Genomic DNA, 20,891 nt, shown 5'->3' on the forward strand with positions numbered 1-20,891 from the left:
CCCCTAAACAGACATTTTCTAAAATAAATGAGCAAATGCACATTTACAATGATGAAGTCTGAAGAAGTTATCCTCACCAAGTGATCACATTTAGTTTCAGTGAGGTATAGCAACTTGATGTTTTATTGCTTAATTAGTACTCATATGAAGACGGTGTCTAATGATTTTCCTATGCATTTTCTTGATGGCTAATGACGTTGAGCATTTTTCACATATTTTCTTGTAATTTATATTTTTTTCTTTTGAGAAATGTCTATTCAGATCGTTTGCCCAATTACTAACTAGATTGTTTATGGTGTTGTTGAGTTTTCTGAGTTTCTTATATATTCAAGATAGTAATCCTCTGGCATATGAATAGTTTGTAAATTTTTATTCCATTCTGTTGGCTGTCTCTTCACTCTGTTGATTGTTTCCTATTTTGTGTGGAAAGTTCTTAGTTTGATATAGCCCCGTTTATTTGTTTTTGCCATGGGAGCCTATATTTTTGGGGTCTTATCTAAAAAGACATTGTCTATGCTAATGTCTCATAGTGTTTCATTGTTTTCTTGTAGTAATTTCATAGTTTCAAGTCTTGTGTGTCTATGCATTTTAAGTTTATTTTTGTTTTGGGTGAGAGTCAGTGGTAAAGTTTCAGTCTTCTCAATGTGGATAGCCAGTTTTTCCAGCATAATATTTTGACTGCTTCAATTTTTAACTTATTTAATATATAGAGAACATATTTCATTAATTTCATAAATATTATTCCAAGACTACAATGAGACTTTCCTCCCTCCCTTCATCTCCCATCTTTTCTTTCCTTTTTACTTTTAATTTTTTGTAATAACATGTATTAATTCACTTTATAATTACAGGCTCAATGTTCCTCTAAACAAAGAGCTCTACAAGTAAAAGGTAGACAGACCATTGTTCCACAGTGTCATAGAAAATAATGAAATCACAAGATGTCAGTTTGGTTTAATATATATTAACGGGTTTTTGTACTCCATATGCTAGCTACAACCAGAGGAAACATGGTATTTGTCTTTTGGAGTCTGACTTATTTCACTAGACATAATGATCTCCAGTTTCACCCATTTTTTGCAAAAGATAGGATTTCATTCTTTTTTATGGCTCCATAATATTCCATCGTGATCTCCACATGCAGAAGTATGAAATAAGACCCCTACCTTACACTATATACAAAAATGAACTCACTATGAATAAATGACCTAAATCAAAGACCCCAAACCATTAAATTACTAGAGAAAACATAGATTAAACACTCCAAGTCATTGGCATGGGAAAAGTCCTCAGAAGCACAGGCAATTAAAGCCAAAATAGACAAATGAAATGCTATCATATAAGATGCTTCTGTATGGCAAAGGAAACACTCAACAAAGTGAGGGAGCAACCAACAGAATGGGAGAATTTTTTTGTAAACTATACAACAGATAAAGGATTAATATCCAGAATACATAAGGAGCTCAAGAAACTCAACAAAAACAAAACAAACAATACAGTATCAGGAATGGGCAAAGGACATGAACAGGCAATTTTTTCAAAGGATTAGATACAACTAGCCACATGAAAATTGCTTAGGATCACTATCCATCGGGGAAATGCAAATAAAAGCTACAATGAGATTTTACCTCACCTCAGTTAAAATGGCTATCATACAAAAATTTAAAAATAACAATTGCTAGTGAGGATGTAGAGAAAAAGATACCCTCATATACTGTTGATGAGAATGTAAACTAGTACAATCATTGTGGAAAACAGTCTGGAGATTCCTCAGAAATTTGAAAATAGATCTGTGATATGATCCAGACATCCCACTCTTGGGAATATACTCAAGGTAAATGAAATCAGCATAAGAGTTATCTGTACCCTCGTGTTTAAAACAGCTCAGTTCACAGTTGCTAAAATATGGAATCAACCCAGATGTTCATCAAATGATTACTGTATAAAGAAAATGTAGTACATATCTGACATAATTTTTAAAGAGATTATTTTCTCCATTGCCATGGTTTTGGCATCTTTATAAAAAATCAGTAGGCTATAAAGGTATGGATTCATTTCTGGACTGCTTATTACGTTCCATTAATCTATTTGTTTTTATGCCAACACCATGCTTTTTTGATTTTAATACTTCTGTAGTATGTCTTTAAATCTAGAATAGTGATGCTTTAACTTTGTTATATTTCTCCAAGATTGTTTTGTCTATTCAGGGGCTTTTATAATTCCATATGAATTTTAGGGTTTTTTCTACTTCTGCAAAAAATGTTATTGATATTTTGAGGGAGATTGCATTGAATCTGTAAATTGCTTTGGATAGTATAGGCATTTTAATCATATTAATTCTTCAATCCATAAATATGTGAAATCATTCCATTTTTAATATCTTTTACAAATTTTCTGATTAGTGTGTGTATTTCTCTTTGCAGAAGTCTTTCACACTCTATTCTTTCCAAGGCATTTTATTTTTTGTGTGTTGCTATTGTGAATGCTATTGCTCTTATAATTTCTTCCCCAATGCTTTGATATAAAAATGCAACTGATTTTTGAGGGTTCATATTGTCACCTGCAACTTTATTTAATTTGCTTATCATAACTGAAGTCCCTTGGTGGAATGTAGTATTCTCCACATATAAAATTATATTATCTTGCAAAAAAATATAATTTGACTTCATCTTTTCCTGTTTGTAAGGCTGTTACTCTTTGCTTTTTCAGAAAAATAAGAGCAGGTGTCCTTGTTATGTTCCCAATGTTAGAGGAAATGTTTTCATCCTTTCCTTACTCAATATGATGTTGGATGTGTGTTTATCATACACAGCTTTTATTATTCTGAAGCATGTTTCCTCCAGATTTATTTTGTTCAACATTTTCATCCTGAAGGAATGCTGTGTATTATGAAATGCTTTGTCTGTATCTATTGAGATGATCATGTGATTTTTACCCTTCATTCTGCTGATGTAGTGAATTATATTTAATGATTCATGAATGTTAAATCATCTTTGCATCCTTGGGGTAAATCCCACTTGATAATGATGAATGATCTTTTTGATGTGATGTTAGATTCAATTTGCTACTATTTTTGTGAGGAATTTGCATGATGAATATTTGTCTATGGCTTCCTTTGTCAGTTACCTCCTTGTCTAGATTTGGCATGTTTTCTTAAGTGTAAAATTTAACTGAAATGTGATCCCTGTTAAACATAAGAGTGGGGATAAGAGAGGGAAGAGATGTACAATTTGGGACATGCTCAAGCTGACTTGCCCCAAATGGTAGAGTTAGAAACATACCAGGGGATTCCAATTTAATCCCATCAGGGTGGCATGTACCAATGCCATCTCACTAGTCCAAGTGATCAATTTCTGTTCACAATTGATCATAATGAAAGGACTAAGAGTCAAAGGGAGCACATAAACAAGTCTAGTACCTGCTAATACTAACCGATAGAATAAATAAAGGGGAGAGGGATCCAACATGGGAAGCGAGATACTCAGCAGACTCATAGAATGGCGGATGTCCTAAACAGCACTCTGGCCTCAGAATCAGCCCTAAAGGCATTCCGATCTGGCTGAAAAGCCCATGAGAGTATTTCAGGCATGGAAAGCCAAGACCCTCTGGCAAAAAAAAAAAAAAAAAAAAAAAAACACCTAAATGAAAGATCTCTGGGAGTGAGATCCCAGTGGAAAGAACAGGTCTTCAAATAAGGAGGTACCTTTCTCTGAAGGGAGGAGAGAACCTCCACTTTGACTATGACCTTGTCTAAACAAGATAAGAGTCAGTGAACTCAAGGGGCTTCCATAGCCTTGGAAACTCATGACTGGTGCATAGGGAGATTATTGATGCCATAAACAGGAGTGTCAATTTGTAAAGTCAACAACGGGAGTCACTGTGCACTTACTCCTCATGTAGGATCTCTGTCCTTAGTGTGCTGTACATTGAGGCTTAATGCTATAACGAGTACTCAAACAGTATATTTCACTTTGTGTTTCTATGGGGGTGCAAACTGTTGAAATCTTTACTTAATGTATACTAAACTGATCTTCTGTTAAAAAAAAAAGAAGAAGAAATTAGCAATTCCCAACTTGACTTTCACTGGGATTAAACATGACAATAGGTCTGATCTGATTTCACCATCATTTAAAAAATCATCTATTATTTTTTACTTTATGTTTCTGTGTGGGAGCAAACTGTTGAAATCTTTACTTAATGTATGCTAAACTGATCTTCTGTATATAAAGAGAATTGAAAATGAATCCTCATGTGAATGGAAGGGGAGAGGGAATGGGAAAGGGGAGGGTTGCAGGTGGGAGGGACATTATGGGGGGGAAGCCATTTAAATCCATAAGCCGTACTTTGGAAATTTATATTCATTATATAAAAGTTAAAAAAAAAAAAATATGTAAAACACAACTGCCTCTGTACCCCAGAAGCAGTGCAATGTGCAGGTGGGTCTCATATGCAACTTACAAGCTGGTCCTCTTTTGGCAAACATCAATGTCTTTTCAATGTTAAGAACACTGAGAGAGGGAGAAAATGATAGCCTCCACCCATACTGTTGCTACTTCTAATAAAAGTTAATTCTAAAAAAAAGAAAGTAAATGCTGGCCTAATTGAATGAACTTGGAAATATTCCCTCCTATTTTTTAGAATAGTGTGAGAGCAATTGGTATTAGTTCTCCCTCTATGGAAAGCCCTGGGTTTTTCTTTGTGAAGGGAGTTTTGATTACTGATTCAATTGCATTACTCCTCATTGATCTGATAAGGTCTTCTGTCTTTGTGATTCAATCTTTATGTCATTTCAATAAAGAAATTTATGCATTTCTTCTAGGTTTTCCAATTTGTTGTTATATAATTTTTCATAATAAACTCTAATTATCCTTTATATTTCTGTCATATCATTTGTAATACCTCCTTTTAAATCTCTCATTTCATCTATGTGTCTTTTTTTCTTAGTCCATCTAAATACTTATCAATTTCATTTATCTTTTCAAAAAAATCAGCTCTTTATTCCATTGATCTTTTGTATTTTTTTAGTTTCTATTTCATTTACTTCTTGAGTTTATTATTCCTTTCTTTATTTTAATATTGGGTATGGTTTGTTTTTACTTTTCTATGTCTTTGAGATGCATAGTTAGTTTGTTTATTTGATATCTTTCTATTTTTTAATGTATGTGCTTATTGTTCTCAACTCACCTCTGTATCCATAAGGTTGGCATATTGTGTTTACTTTTCTCTGTATTTCAAGGAATTTTTAAATTTCCCTTTTGATTTCTTCAATGATCAATTTTATCTCAGGATCTTGCTATTCTTGTCAATATATTTGTATAATTTTTACAGTTAATTTTTTTGTCGATTTCAAGTTTCATTCCATTGTGGTCAAAAAGATTCCTAATATGGTTACTACTTTTTAAATTATAAATATTTGTTTTGTGACCTTATATACAGGATCTATCCCAGAGATAGATGCAAAGACTGTGTATATTACAGCTATTAGATGTAATGTTCTCTAAATATCCTTTAGGTCCATTTGGTCTATTATATATTCAACTTTGAGGATTTCTTTTTTCTTAAAAGACTTATTTATTTATTTGAAAGTCAGAGTTACACAGAAAGAGGAGAGGCAAAGAGAGATAGAGAGAGAGAGGTCTTCCATCTGATGGTTCACTCCCCAATTGGCCGCAAAGGCCAGAGCTATGCCGACCTGAAGCCAGGAGCCAGGAACCTCCTCCAGGTCTCGCATGTTGGTCCAGGGGCCCATGACTTAGGCCATCCTCTACTTCTTTCCCAGGCCATAGCAGAAGCTGGATTGGAAGTGTAGCAGCTGTCGCTCCCCATCTTCGTGGAGGAACGACACAGGACCCTGCGCTGTTCTTTCGTCTGCTCGGCCCTCCCCGGGTTTGCTGCTGGTTCTTCCCGGGTTGGCTACTGTCCCTTCCACCTCCGTGGAAGGGCAGTTCCCCCTGGCCACATTCCCCACTTCCGCAGGGGAGCGGCACACCGCCGGCCGGTTCTCTCGGGGGCTGTACAGGTGTTCCCTCATATGTTCCCCTTAAATGTTCCCCCGTGCATGCCGTCTCTCTCCTCCTTTATAGTCCTCCTCCGCCAGTCCCAACTTGGCTGCCCACACGCCGAGTACGCTGCTCTCCAATCAGGAGCAAGTCCTACAGTTTATTGGTTGAACTGGAGGCAGCTGTGCGGAAGCTGTTTACTTCTCTCCCAGCGCCATATTGTGGGAGAGCAGATGCATAGAATAAGTCTTAATTCCAGTAACTCAGTCCAGTCCGGGCTGCTCCCCACAGCAGCCATGTCTCGAACCAGTGCCCATATGGGGTGCCGGCACGTCAGGCCAGGGCTTTAACCCACTGTACCACAGCGCTGGCCCCGAATCTTTCTTGTTGACGCTTTTGTCTGGATGATCTTTCCACTGATGAAGGTAGGCTGTATGGGAGTCACAAATACAGTCTTTGCTTTGGAGACTAAAGTGTCTTCTTTGAGATTAATTATTTCAATAACTGTTTATGAAGCAACATGATATTCTTTATTGGTTTGCTCCTTAGTTACTCATGTAAGTATTTATTAATAATCATAGATCTTCACTGAACAGAATAAAAAGCATTGGACCAACTTTTCAGATGGTGCATAAATACTCTATTTCAATTGGACCTAATTATTTAATACTCTTCTATTTTCACTTTGAGATCTAAAATTATTTGATCAGAAATACTCAGTTATTTAAATGCAACTAAAGGGAATACATATCATACTCTTTGCATGGAGTTGATTGTAAAACATAAACTATAACCTTATTTTGAGTGGTGAATTGTCTGCCAGTTCATCATTTAAACAACACCATTGATTCACCTAAATAAAGGATGACAAATAGGATTAACTTCTCTCAATTATCAGGTGATTTAAAAGTAGATATAAGTTATTTTCTCCTATTTGCTGAAGACACTGTTCTCATTCTGTAACACCCATTGCACCTTTCTATTAGATCAATTTAGGAATTATAAGATTATAAATCAAAACAACCATTTCCAAATAGTTTAAATAAGGAGAAAACTTCTAGATTATGTTCATTAAATATATTAAAGTTAAGAAAATTGCAGAAGTTTGTAATAGAAATCTCCTTAGTTGTTTGACATTTACTAAAATGGGGGATGGGTATTGAGACAAAAAAATGAGTCAAAAATTGACCATATGGTAAAAATTACACTATGGAAAATATATGGGCCGGCGCCGCGGCTTAATAGGCTAATCCTCCACCTAGCGGCGCCGGCACACTGGGTTCTAGTCCCGGTCGGTCGGGATGCCGGATTCTGTCCCGGTTGTCCCTCTTCCAGGCCAGCTCTCTGCTGTGGCCAGGGAGTGCAGTGGAGGATGGCCCAAGTGCTTGGGCCCTGCACCCCATGGGAGACCAGGAGAAGTACCTGGCTCCTGGATTTGGATCAGCGCAGTGCGCCGGCCGCAGCGCGCCAGCCGTGGCGGACATTGGAGGGTGAACCAACGGTAAAAGGAAGACCTTTCTCTCTGTCTCTCTCTCTCACTATCCACTCTGCCTGTCAAAAAAAAAAAAAAAAAAAAAAAGAAAATATATGATCCAAATGTATTAATATTCCTATAATCCTGGCTGATATCTGGTAGTTAATTTTAAATTACTGTTGTTTCCTACCATAACTGACACCGCCGTAGCTCCTTTTCCAGTGAACAACAGTGATCCAAAGCTTTAATTGTGTACTATGAGAATTTATGAACTCCAAATTTTTTAAACCTCTGAGGAGTCACAAAATAATCAAGTACATTATTAAAAGACAGAAAATAAGTTGTGAAAAAGGTTAAAGAAAGAATTCAACCTAAACAAAAATGGGCTAAAATGCTTTATTACTGCTACCATTAAAGAGGTTAAATAGACTTTTCTTGTAGAATCATTCCTTAAAAATTATCGTTCATTTCAAGGATATGTGTTGCCATTTACTATATGCTAGATGTTTACAATAATAAGTGATAAGGAGGTTTTATTCTTATGAATCTGATACTGGATAAATTACCTACAAATTACTTATTTATTCAATGTGTTTTTCTTAAGCACCAATTATGTCACAGACTAAGGGAATCATCACTCTTTATATAATAAGTTATACATGTATTCATTTATGAGTATGGGTAAACTTCAGGTCATTTATAATTCTGATGACTAGTGGGGCTGTGGAGAAATTTGAAAATGTTAACCTCAAATCAGAAATTGAGTGGTTTCAGCAGTCATGTTTTAAATGTCTCATAAAATATTCTTAATCAAAATACCAGGCAAGAAAGAATAGATCAACATACATTATTAGAAATCCAAATTAATGTTTCCTGAATCATTACTACAAGCAAATAGAATTAAAATGACTCAGCTAGTAAAACTAAACAGTGAGTATTTCTTTAGGTCCAAATTCAATAGATGAAATCATTTAAAAGTTGCACAGAAACCTTAAGTTCACAGTTTTTGTTGAAAATATTTCTTTACCAATTGGTGAGTGAAACATTACCCTTCAATATTATATATGACTGGTTAAATAAGTTTGTGTTCGTAGCTATGCCTATAAGTTTTTGTTTTGTTTTGTTTTGTTTTGTTTTGTTTTAACTTGTATTTAATAAATATAAATTTCCAAAGTACAGCTTTTGGGTTACAGTGGTTTTCCCCCCATAACCTCCCTCCCACCTGCATAAGTTTTTTTCTTAAATGTCTTATGTGTGATTTTAATTTTCAAGATTTGCAATTATAATTTTTATCATTCTGATGTCATTGAACTATATCCTTTGAACCTATGATTCTCCAATCGTCCTGGACATCACCAACAGCTGCAGGTCTTTTAAATTACAGATTACAGTATAATAGTAGTTCCAATCTAAATATCCTGATTTAGCAAGGTGAAGCATCTTCAATTGTAATTTAAGCCTGTCAGAATCATTTAAGAATTAAAAATAACAGACTCTAAATCAGTAAACTCAATTGGTAATTTGTATGGCTATTTTCTTCTGATGTGCCTTGTTTAGTATTTTGGCACACAATTGAGACTGAAGGAATACCATTTAGTTGAATAACTTATAACACTGTAGCAAATTATTTTATTTTAAAATACAGATTGATAAGTGGAATAAGACAGATACAAAAAGCCAAATACTGCTTGTTCCCTCTCTTATGTAGGAGCTAAAAACACACAAACAAGCAGGGGGGAAAACATCTCAACAGAACGCTGATTGCTAGAGAAAGGGAAGGTAGGAGAAACAAACAGATTATCTATTAAAAAACTAGAGGAAGCTAGATGTGGTTTATTGATTGTGAAAAGGGTATCATATTAGGGCCTGACACTGTGGCATAGTGTGTTAAAGCCCTAATCTGAAGCACTGGCATCCCATAAGGGTGCTGGGTCAAGTCCTGGCTACTCTGTTCCGATCCAGCTCTCTGCTATGGCCTGGGAAAGCAGTAGAAGAAGGCTTAAGTCCTTGGGCCCTTGAACCCATATGGGAGATCTGGAAAAAGCTCCTGGCTCCAGATTGGCTCGGCTCTGGCAGTTGTGCCCACTTGGGGAATGAACCAGGATGGAAGACCTCTCTCTCTGTAAGTCTGCCTTTCAAATAAATAAAATAAATCTTAAAAAAGTCTCATACTAATATAAAATGTTAATAATAGGGGAAGCTTCATATGGAATATATGGAAAATCTTTGCCCTACATCAGCAATCATTGTTTTGTAAATTTCAAGCTATTCTGAAGTAAAAGTTTGCAAAGCACAGATTCAAATGTACTTTAATAATATTAGTGTGAATGAAATGTTACTTTAAAGGCAATTATAATCTAAGGAATAGGAGAAAAAAATTTTACTGTAGAGGAAACAATTATAAATTCCATATTTTTGTACATAAATTCATCCAAATATCTCCCATATAAAAATCTCTGTCCTTTATGCATATAATTTGTGTTCAGAGGAAAGCAATATTGTAAACACCAACCAACCCATATTAAAATCTAAATGTCTAATCTTATTATATAATTAATATAAAATTTCTTAAAGATTTTCTAAATAAAAATGGATTCTTTATATAAAATTACATTGTTTTAAATTATAGAACCAATGGCAGATTTTTTTAGTTTAAATGTTCAGTTCATTTTAAAAAATGAAAAGATTTCTGTTGGTTATAAAAGTCCTAAGGGTTGGTATTTGTGAAAACTGTAGTAATTTTATCATTATTCAGGGTCCAATTTATCTTTCTTTTAGTGGCATCACAGTAATTGATATGGTATAACATAAGACTGGCAATGATATAGACTTAGCAAATATAGATGAAATAGCTACAGTTTCAACTGGAGGAAAAGTCAGTGTGTGGATTAGTTGTAAGTTAATTTTTGAGGTGGTATCTAAAGGTTAACTTGATGATTGATGATAGTCATATTAAGATTAGGGGGTAATGGAGTCATTTTTGTTGCAGGATGAATAGGTGAAGATTATACATTGAAGGAGCATGATTACTGTTATTGTGAGCTAAGTGGAAGCTACAGTAGTTGTATGGTAAGGGGAAGGGGTAGTGGTTGTAGTTTTGGTGATTATTTCAATTGTCAGCTAATTTAACTTGTAGAAGTATTTGGTGTCATTCAAATGGAATCCTCAGGGCCATGTAGTTGTGACTGCACTGTTTCAGAGAGAAGTGGCTCTTGTGGTTACAGATTAAATGGAAGTAGCAGTAGTCGCAGATGCTGTTGAAACAGTCGCAATTGTGATTTCACTTTCTAGAGGTGGCTGTTGTACCCGTTATAGAAGCAGAAGAGGAGCCTGCAGGGTCAGTTGAAGTGGCTGCCCGTGTTGCAGCTGAGGACTGCGTGGCAGTAGCCGTGGTCACAGATGCTGCTGCAGTAGTGGCAGCTGTGGTTTCACTTAAAGAGGGAGAGGTGGCTGATGTGGTGGCAGGTGGAGTGGAAGCAGTAGAGCCTGTAGAGTTAGTTGAAGTGATGGTTGAAGCTGTCGCAGTGGTTGTAGGTGCAGCTGAAGTGGTAGTTGCTGTAGATTGAGAAGTAGTAGAGGTTGTTCCAGGTACAATAACTGTGGGCTGTCCACTGTTTGTGGGTAGCTGGATAACAATGGAGGAATTATTTCCCTTAATATTCACCAGGCTCAGTATGAGTACTCCAATAGCTGTGGTTATAGCACAGGCCAAGAGACAGGCCAGGAAAACTTTCCACAGAGACCAGTCACTGCAGCAATTTTCATTCAACTAAAAAGAGCATAAATAAAAACTCAGTAATGAAAAAAACTTGTGATTTATCAGATCTTTTGTATTATTTATAACATTGTACTATCATTATTTAAAACTATATATCACTGATGTTTAAACTTCAAGTCCAGGTTTTCGCCCTGGTGGAAGTTATTTCATACTTTTGCTAATATTAGAAAAAGACAAATATGCCAGTGTCTTACTTTCTCTTATTCTATTTCTCTTTAATAGGCTTCAAATTTTAGAGTAGTTTTAGGTTTACAGCAAAACTGACTGGAATATATAGATTTAGCGTTTGTACATTCTGTCCCCATATACATACAACCTCCCATGTTAGCAACATTCCCCCACTGGAGTGGTACCTCTATTACAGTTGTTGAGTGTACATTGATATACCACTATTACCCAGAGTCCACAGTTTAATTTGGGGTTCACCCTTAGTATTTTATATTCTATGTATTTGGACAAATGTGTACTCATGTATATGTATCTACCATTATAGTATCATACAGGGTCGTTTTACTGCCTTAAAAATCCTCTGGTTTCCATTTGTTGTTCCCTCTCTCTCTATCTTCTTTATTTTCATGAAAGCAAAGGAAAACATTTAAATGGAAAATTCTTTTTGTTTTATTTTATCTTTATTAATATGCAGAGTAGGTTTCATATATTTCATAGATACAATTCTAAGATAACTATACTTCCCTCCTCCCCCACTGGATCTGCCACTATACAATGTCATTACCTCAAAATGTTCCACTTTGAAAAATCACTGTTCTAGAATTCTGTCCTCTGACTATGATATTCTCTCCTCCTAGCTTATTTCTTCATTGATTCCATGATGACCTTTATCAATTTTACTGAAACTTTTGTTTCAGCAGCTCTTACTTTGCTTATGTTCCTCCTTATCCACTTTTAGTGGATATGGCCGATTATTTCAACACTCTTGCTAATTCCCTACCATTTCTTGTGTTTCCCTCTTCTCATCTCCTAATGACTATGTTCTTTCTCTGGAGTGTCTCTGGAGCAACCACAGTGTAGAAGAACATTAAATATTTGGACAGACTAGAAACAATGTAATTGTAGCATCATCTTCCTCAAGTGGAGTTTCTACATTTCTCCACCACCCTAGTATGTATCTCAGATTGTTACCCCCTCATTTAAAAATTTTTTTCCAACCTTCTCAATCCTCAATCCTAGGTTTGTCCAGCAATATGCACACACAAATTGTCCTTCCTCACTGCCAGCAAATGAGTATTTCACTTTCTTCCTACTTCACTAGGATACTTGAAGCCATCATATTAAAACTCTTTAGTAGAGAACAGCATCCAAACCTGTAAACCCAAACATGCCTGTACACAACCCCTCTTCCTTCCTAACTGGCATACGAAGAGTTATCACTGCTTCTGCGTGAAGCTAATCTTTTGGATCCCATCCTGTTTGCCTTTCCTAACAACTTTTCTCTTTTTGTTACATTTACTTTCAGGCTAAATACTGCACTATGATCCTCATTTAGACACATTCAATTCTCACCCAACTTACATAAAACATCTCTTGATACTAAATCCCCTCTCTCTTTCTGAAAATTGAAATTTCTTGAGAGTTGTCTAAATGCAATGTCTACATTTACACATTCTTCAATCCAGTCCAACTTGACTTCTGCACCTGTCATACCACTGAAAAAGCAACCTTTGCATTTATTCATTAAAATCTAATTGACATCTGCTTGCGTCTTACTGAATCCTTCGGCCACTTATGCTGCTGGATACTATTCTTCCGCCTGTCTTCTGAACCGTCTCCTTCCTCCTCTTCTGTGAGCATCTACTCTCATTGGCTCCACAGCTCCCCAGAATCTTCTTTTCTTTGAAGGCTCACTATTCACTTCCAACCTTTATTGCTGATATTCCCAATCCCTGGTCTCCTTTCACTTTAGGTCTTTAGTTTTTTGTAAAGGATGAGATAGTAAATATTTTCCAATTTGGAAATCATACAAAGGCACTTCAATAGCTTCATAGAAAAAAAATGAGATTTGAACTCTCTGAAAAGCATGATCTCATTCTTTTTTATGGCTGACAAGTATTTCTGATTGTATATCCCAGTCAGGAGTTGATGGACATCTGGGATATGGGGTACAGATATCTCTTTCATATGCTGATTTCATTTCCTTTGGATAAATTGCCAAATGAAGGTCTTTAAAATTTATCTTAAGCATTTTTCTTTTCTTTTTTTTTTCAATACTGTGAACTTTATTCCATCTTGGCCAATTTCACTGTCATGAAAAAATTCAGTCTCAGTCTTGAACTTGAGTAATAGCCTCAGAGCAAACTGGCCTCCACTCGTTTTCTTCAGTGCACCAGGCCTGTTTTAAAACAGGACTTTGGTGTAAATAGTTCTGCCACTTAAGAATGCCTTTTCTAGCTTGCATTGAACACCCAGAACACTGCAAGTTTCACTTTCAGTACAGCATGGTCTCTGCAAGTACTATCTTTGCCCCTCTATCTGAGTATTGATCAGTAATTATGTTCTCAGCATAGAAATGAGTTACCATGATAGTTTTCATAATTATTCCATGAGTGGTCAATTCCTTAAGTAATGTTGATCATCTGGTGATGAGTCAACTCCTGATAGTTACCCGCTGTAACTTCCTACCATTCCACATGTAGGTAGCTTCCCGAGACCTAATAAAATCAGAAGAGCCAGAGAATCCACTTGCATGTGTTACTTCCTTCCCAGGCTTACGATTTGAAATTGTACAACAAAAAGAGTTCTGTAAAACTTTTCTAGTGATGTGCATTTTCACAAGGTAAGTCAAAATCCTGCTCATTTTTAACCATCTTATCATAGATTAGGTTATTTGCCAGCATGGTTTAAAAGAACAAAAATGAAATGAGGAATTCAAAACCCTGCATTGGAATCTATAGGAAAATTGCTTAACATCTTTGAGTTCCTATTTCATAATCTGTGAACTGGTGACAAAAATGGCTTATGACTTACTGGATTGCCTCAAGGGTTGCCAAATTGAATTGCTTTGTTCATTTTAAGGTGGTTTCACAGATATTTGGTGTCACTATTCTTAGATTATATGAAATAAAAAGAGACAATCTTTTTAATAAGAAAGGCATATATAGGTTTCACAACGTCAAATCTTACACAATTTTCTTTATTTGAGTCTCAAGTTTCCTTGCCTTGAAATATAGATTTAACAATATCTATCTCAAATTCTTGTTAAGGATATTAGTAATAATATATATAAAGTCACAAAGTTTCCAAAGTAATATCTTTATTTTGGATTTAGTGAAATGTAGAAATTAGTAACAAGTGCTTTTTAGTCCAACAGATTATTTCATTATCACCTAAATAAGATCAAGATCTTTAAAGAATGCATTCAAAATGTCAGTCTTCCAGGCAGAATAGAGTAGGTCTTAAATATTATAAAATATGAGTTACAGTATTTGTTGAAAGGCCAAGGTTTCATATAAATGGTCGTGGCACCAAGACAGGAGCCGAATGAGGGCAATGGTCACCAAGAAGAGGGAAAAAGGGCCACTAAGATCAATTTAGTTCTCAGATAAAAGAACATCTCTATGTTGGCTGGTGGTGTTATTGAAAAGGAGGCCAGGGGCCAGCGCCATGGCTCAGTTGGTTAATCCTCCACCTGCGGTGCCGGCACCCTATTATATGGGCACTGGGTTCTAATCTCGGTTGCTCCTCTTCCAGTCCAGCTCTCTGCTGTTGCCCAGGAGGGCAGTGGAAGATGGCTCAAGTGCTTGGGTCCCTGCACCTGCATGAGAAACCAGGAAGAAGTACCTAGCTCCTGGCTTCAGATCAGCACAGCGCCAGCCGTAGCGGCCATTTGGGGAGTGAACCAAGGGAAGGAAGACCTTTCTCTCTGTCTCTCTCTCTGTCACTGTCTATAACTCTACCTGTCAAATAAATTTTAAAAAAGGAGGCCAAAGAAAAGAAAGTGGCAGAAATGCTCATGTACACCTTGGAGGAGTCTATAATAGAAACTTACAGAAACTTAAGAGGAGCGCCTTACAGAAATAAAGTGCATAGCCACACATCCAGGAACCTAAGTGCTCCTGCTGCTTTAGATCCTTCTGGCAAAAGCTACATGAGTTCTGTAAAAAAATCTCTGGGCTTCCCTTAGTCATATGTGTATGCATGAACTTCAAAAATGTTGGGCACAAAATTAAATTTATTTTTTAAATTCCATTTTCTAAGAGGTTTTTGAAAAATTTAATTTTGGAATAGAACTACATTAGTCTTTCTCATCACTAGTTGCACTTTAGATACATCTGGATAGCCTTTAAAAACTATTATTGCATGTGTCTCACTCCCAGAGTTCCTGATTTGATTGGTTAAACATGGGGCTCAGCTATTGGTTCCTGTGTGTCTTAGTCTCCTGGTAATTCCAAAGAGCACAGGGGTTAAGAGTCAGTAGACTACATGTCATCCAATGTCTCTTTCAACTAGATAGATGTGATTCACTTTACCTCTACAAACAAGAAATGTTCTCTAACTCCATTCGATGGAGCCCTATTCATTCGTTCATTTTGCTGCCAGAAACAATATAGTTTATATTTTCTACCAAATCAAGAAACAAGGCTCAATTTTTCTTCTGAGCTTCCACAGCAAGATGAAGCAGTGAAGGTCAGGAATTCCAGCGACTGAGGAACCCAACCCAGCTGCCAAACCACATCAGTAATTTGTAGTCAAGGCCAATTTTCTACACAAGGGCTGAAGACTTAAAGACACAATCATGAGCCAAGGACATGAGGTCAGGAAGCGAGGAGAGCTGAGTCAGGTGTCCAAAGCTAAAGAAGTTCCAGAGAAGAGTTACATTTCTATCTCAAGACACAAGCACACGAGAGCTAAAGAAACTGCCGTGTGCAGGTTCAGAATCTTCAACAGTGTTAGCAAATAAGCTTATCACCCCTAGAGTAAGATTCATGAAGCTCTGAATGTGATATTTTCCCATCAGAGTCTAAGTAGTGAATTAAACCCCCTTTGCCAACATATCTCTTCCCCTGCCCCCTCCCAAACCTTGCCTTCACACCTCACACTCAGCCTTTCATTTTATGTTCTCTATTGTAAATACTGGAACCCTAAACTAGAACGTTAGCTCTTTGAAAACAGAAACTGTCAATTCTTCTCCTTGTGAATTGCTGTCAGTGACTTGTAACAGAATTAAGAATAGGGCAAATGCTTAACATGAATATAGATCAATTGAGTAATTAATTACATATCCCAGGAAAGAATAGACCAAGCAGACCCCTCATAGAACCTGGCAAAAGCTACTACACCAGACATTACCTCCACATCGGGTAATTCTGCACGTGAGCATGCTGAATGTGCACAGATTCTTGGGCTCACCCAGACCCCAGGTAAGTTGGAAGAGACATCAGTGGTTACATCATTTGAAGGTGGACAGCAACATGCAGATCTGTGAGCCTCCTGGTCATGTGGACATGTGTTGGGCTACAGAGATGAAATGTAAGTGAATAGTACATCATACTGTTAAATTTCTAAAATAAAACTGTCAAAAACAATAAGAATATGACTTTTTAAATGATATAACAGCAAGCCATTGAGCCCAGACCACCCAATGCTAAGGCCACTGTTCTTTACCCTGCACTACACTGCATATAAATATACTGTTAGGATATACCATGCCAATGTCCTATATGTAATAGTGTATTATACTATACTATGCTCATAAAAACTTCCTAGAGTGACTCCTTTCCATAATTTATATCATGATCAATACAACAGAATCTGTGATTCCATGACAGGGACACAAAAGTCATCATTTTTCCACTTTGTAAGAGTTCTTTGCAGGGTTTCTCTCAGGCGTAGAGCAGGGGAAAAACATTTCAGAACAAAAAGTACTCAAGGAACATATTTGCTTCAAGTGAGATAAAAGATAATTTATATATAATTATCAAATAATGCAATCCTTATACAACATTACTGAGAAAAAATGGACGTATAAGGATTGAAAAAGAGTGGGTTCAGTGGAAAAGACTGTGGGAAACAGTTGTTAAAAGAAGGGGAAGAATAAAATAAAGTAAAAAGAAGAAGGAAATAGGTTTAATAGGGACCTGCACTGTGGTGTACTGGGTTAACACCCTGGCCTGAATCATCAGCATCCCATATGGGTGCCGGTTCTAGTCCTGGCTGCTCCTCTTCCAATCCAGCTCTCTGCTATGGCCTGGGAAAGCAGTACAAGATGGCCTAAGTCCTTGGGCCCCTGCACCCACAAGGGAGACCCGGGGGAGGCTCCTGGCTCCTGGCTTCGGATCAGCGCAGCTCCAGCCATTGCACCCACCTGGGGAGTGAACCAGCAGATAGAAGACCTCTTTCTGTGTCCCTCTCTCTGTAACTCATTCAAATAAATAAAATAAATCTTTAAAAAAAGAAATAGGTTTAATAATGTATTGATCTTGGAAAAAGCTTGCTACATCTCAAAAATAATGTGGAATTATCTAGGTTCTTCATCTCATAGGATAATAACGCTTACTTTCTAGCTGTGAACAAAGGCATGTGGTGCTTTTTGCTCCTCTGAAAAAGGGGGACACAAAAATGACACACTTGTAGATTTTCTGGGATGACCACTGAGTCACTAACTGTAAACAAAATGTTTACAGAAATCTTTATCACCTAGTATGCACTCAGTAAGTGTTAATAATCATTATTGTTAGTCGTGGTTTTAGAATTTTTATTACTGCTGCCTGTACTAGTAGTTGTCTTTGAACATGTTGATTTCATAACCCATTGCTAAATAACTATCAAAGATGATGGCCATGCTACCAGTGTGTTCTATTAAAACTATCAAACTTATACTGTATGCATATGTTGATATGTTACACTGTGCCCCATAAAGGGATACAAGTAATATATCAGTAAAACATTTTTGAAAAAACTATTTTGAAGTAACTATAGATTCATGTGCAGTTGCAAGAAATAAAACAGAAATAAGGCAACCAAAAACTTATCAAACTACAATTGCATGTAGCCATTGGCCTATTAAGAGTTATCATTAAAAATACACAGAAAATACAATTGTCATTAAATATAGATAAGATAGAATACCCTTAGCAGTAAAATAATTAAGTTAAATGTTTATGTGAGTATAATACTTAAGAATAATAACAAGTGTTTTATTTGAAAAATTATACCAAATCCTAACTGTTTTTTGCTAGGCACTTTTGGGGAAAGTTGTACTTACCTTTATTAACACCTTGCATATTTTTCCTTAGTGCTGAGTCCTTTTTTTTTCATTTATATCCAGTTGCCTGTGACTGAAGAACTTGGATATTTTAACTTACCTTGTAAACAAAGTAAACTTGGCAAGCCAGTTTTCCAGAATTATCTGACCCTGTTGGGATCCTAACCTTTTCAGCTGATGATGAGTGGGCCTATACCCATAGAGAACCTGTCATCCGGGTCCGGCTTTGAAGTGCTATTGCAACCTAAGTAGTAACTTGACTGTGCTGTTTTTCTGGCTCTTAGGGGAGTCTTTACGTTTCTGTACAAAATGGGGATAGTTAGAGAACTATTAATAATGTTTCATCAGGTCGTCAGTGTTAGCTAATAATGGCTTTGGCAAATGAAGTGTATTAGCTTTATTTACCAAAGAAAGTCTGACAGGATTTGTTTCTCCTAACTCTACAAGGATTAACTTAAATCTCATGTGTTTCTAGAAGAAAAATAAGGAAAGAAATAAGAAAGAAATGCCTGTGTGTATCAGTATTGCTGCAAATGGAGTTTTGTAAAACTTTGTTTTATGCCTTTGTCAAACCAATGGTTAAGATCGTTATGTTACTATACTTTTAATGATCTGTGGCTACTTTAAACTTTACTGTATTTGGGTCGATATGAAATGGTCATTTTTCCATGAAATTGCTGTTCATAGCTGTTGTCTATATTCCCACTAAATTCGGGTCTGTTTAGTTTTTACTTGTTAAATTTCTTATTTTGCTTTTAATTTGTTAAGCTTCTCATTCACTGAAGTATTAAGCCTTTCTTTTATATCATAAATTTAAAATGTTATCTCAAATTTTTTTTAAAAAAAGAAAGGGAGAAGGAAGGAAGGAGGTACAGATGGAGAGGTGGCAGGCAGGGAGAGAGGAAGAGAATATTATGTTCTTAGAATTTTATCTACAAAGCACACTGAATCTGTTAAAAACTACATTTTTAAAAAAACTTTAAAAATATTTTTGTGTTTTCATAATCTTCAAATAATTTTTAAGTTTCATTATTGAGTTTGGTCTTAAGAAAAATGTTTTTTGTAATCATGCCTAAGTATCTATAATAAAGGAAAACCTTTGTTCAATCAGATATAATGCAGTAAAATAATACTTGTAAATGTTTTCAAGTTTGTTATTAACCTACATAAATAATGCAGATGATTAATGCCTGCCTAAAATGAATTTCTATTTCCAACTGAGTATTTGGGCATCTTGAGGATTGAGATATTGAGAGTCATTCCAAGATGACCAAGAGAATGTCTTCAGGAGGATCCAATGATGACTGAGAAATACAAACTCCCTTTTTCTGGTGAACCAGGAATCCTCTATGGAATTCTTTTACTCAACCAAGATTTACTAAGAAACAAGACTTTCTATTTTGCTTTACTTTGTAGGTGATTAATATAGGCTGATTGCCACCACTCCATATTGAGAAGGCAAAACATGTCATATGACTTCCATTTGCTCTTCAGGAAATGAATTTTAACTCACCATTTTAATCTCCATCCTATGACCTTCTTTTGTTTTCATATCAAAGGTTATTTGGTAAGATATAACCATATACATCAAAGTACTTATGGTAACTACAGAGCAAACGTTTGGTTGTTGGTATAAATTAAAAAAAAAGACAAAAATGAGCATATGTTTTATAAGAAGCAGGTATTTTTATAGGATTTCTTTCTTAGTCATAAAGACAATTTCTAGGATTAAAATCTGGTCAGCATATTTATAAATCTTTAGAGTTCTAGCAGATCTGGAAATTATAGATAGAAGTCTAACCATCAAATTGTAAAAACATAACTTAATAAATAAACCAAGGACACCCTTGTAGTTTTATTTGCTATGATGGTGATTTGTATGTATACACATAGAAACATTCCTAATATTTACACCTATAAAAATGGTTCATAGTGTCTATATTATAGCAAAATATATAATGAAATTTGAAGCAAAAAAGCTACAGGAATACTCTTGCTTTGGGAGAATGTAAAATTATGATCTTGACTCCATAATAGTAAGCATACTAGATAGGGTTCAAATGCTGACAATGAAACTGCGAGATAAAAAAAAATATTAAAATGGAGCACCAGTACTCACCAGCGGGTTGTCAGAGTGTTCCACATTCAATATGTATTTTCCATACTTTCTGTCCATTCTTGAGATGTCAATATCACAAATTTACCACCAAGAATAATTTTCCCATTTGTTCAATGCCCTTTATATCTGCAACCATGAGAAATAATTAAAACATCTGGTAGAAAATCAACAGTGATGCAACAGTACAGGTATGGATTAACCTAAATGGGAAATAATTATTCACTATGAATGGGAACCACCTTGGAAAAGGAAATGAGGTGTTAGCTACAGAAAGACACAGAAAATCTACTCAGTCTCAGAAC

At 35.9% G+C, this 20,891-nt stretch overlaps 1 protein-coding gene across 1 annotated transcript; it reads right to left on the reverse strand.

Moving 5' to 3' along the window:
* Positions 1–10,753: 10,753 nt before the first annotated feature.
* On the reverse strand, positions 10,754–20,646 carry LOC100346538 (dynactin-associated protein). The gene is made up of 3 exons (XM_070049815.1): positions 20,590–20,646; positions 16,556–16,720; positions 10,754–11,242 (listed from the first exon to the last, which is right to left on the reverse strand). Exons 1-3 carry the CDS (start codon positions 20,644–20,646, stop codon positions 10,754–10,756), a joined length of 711 nt encoding a protein of 236 aa, XP_069905916.1.
* Positions 20,647–20,891: the final 245 nt, after the last annotated feature.

Source organism: Oryctolagus cuniculus, chromosome 10, assembly GCF_964237555.1.
Source record: "Oryctolagus cuniculus chromosome 10, mOryCun1.1, whole genome shotgun sequence".
In the NCBI taxonomy this organism is placed as follows: domain Eukaryota; kingdom Metazoa; phylum Chordata; class Mammalia; order Lagomorpha; family Leporidae; genus Oryctolagus; species Oryctolagus cuniculus.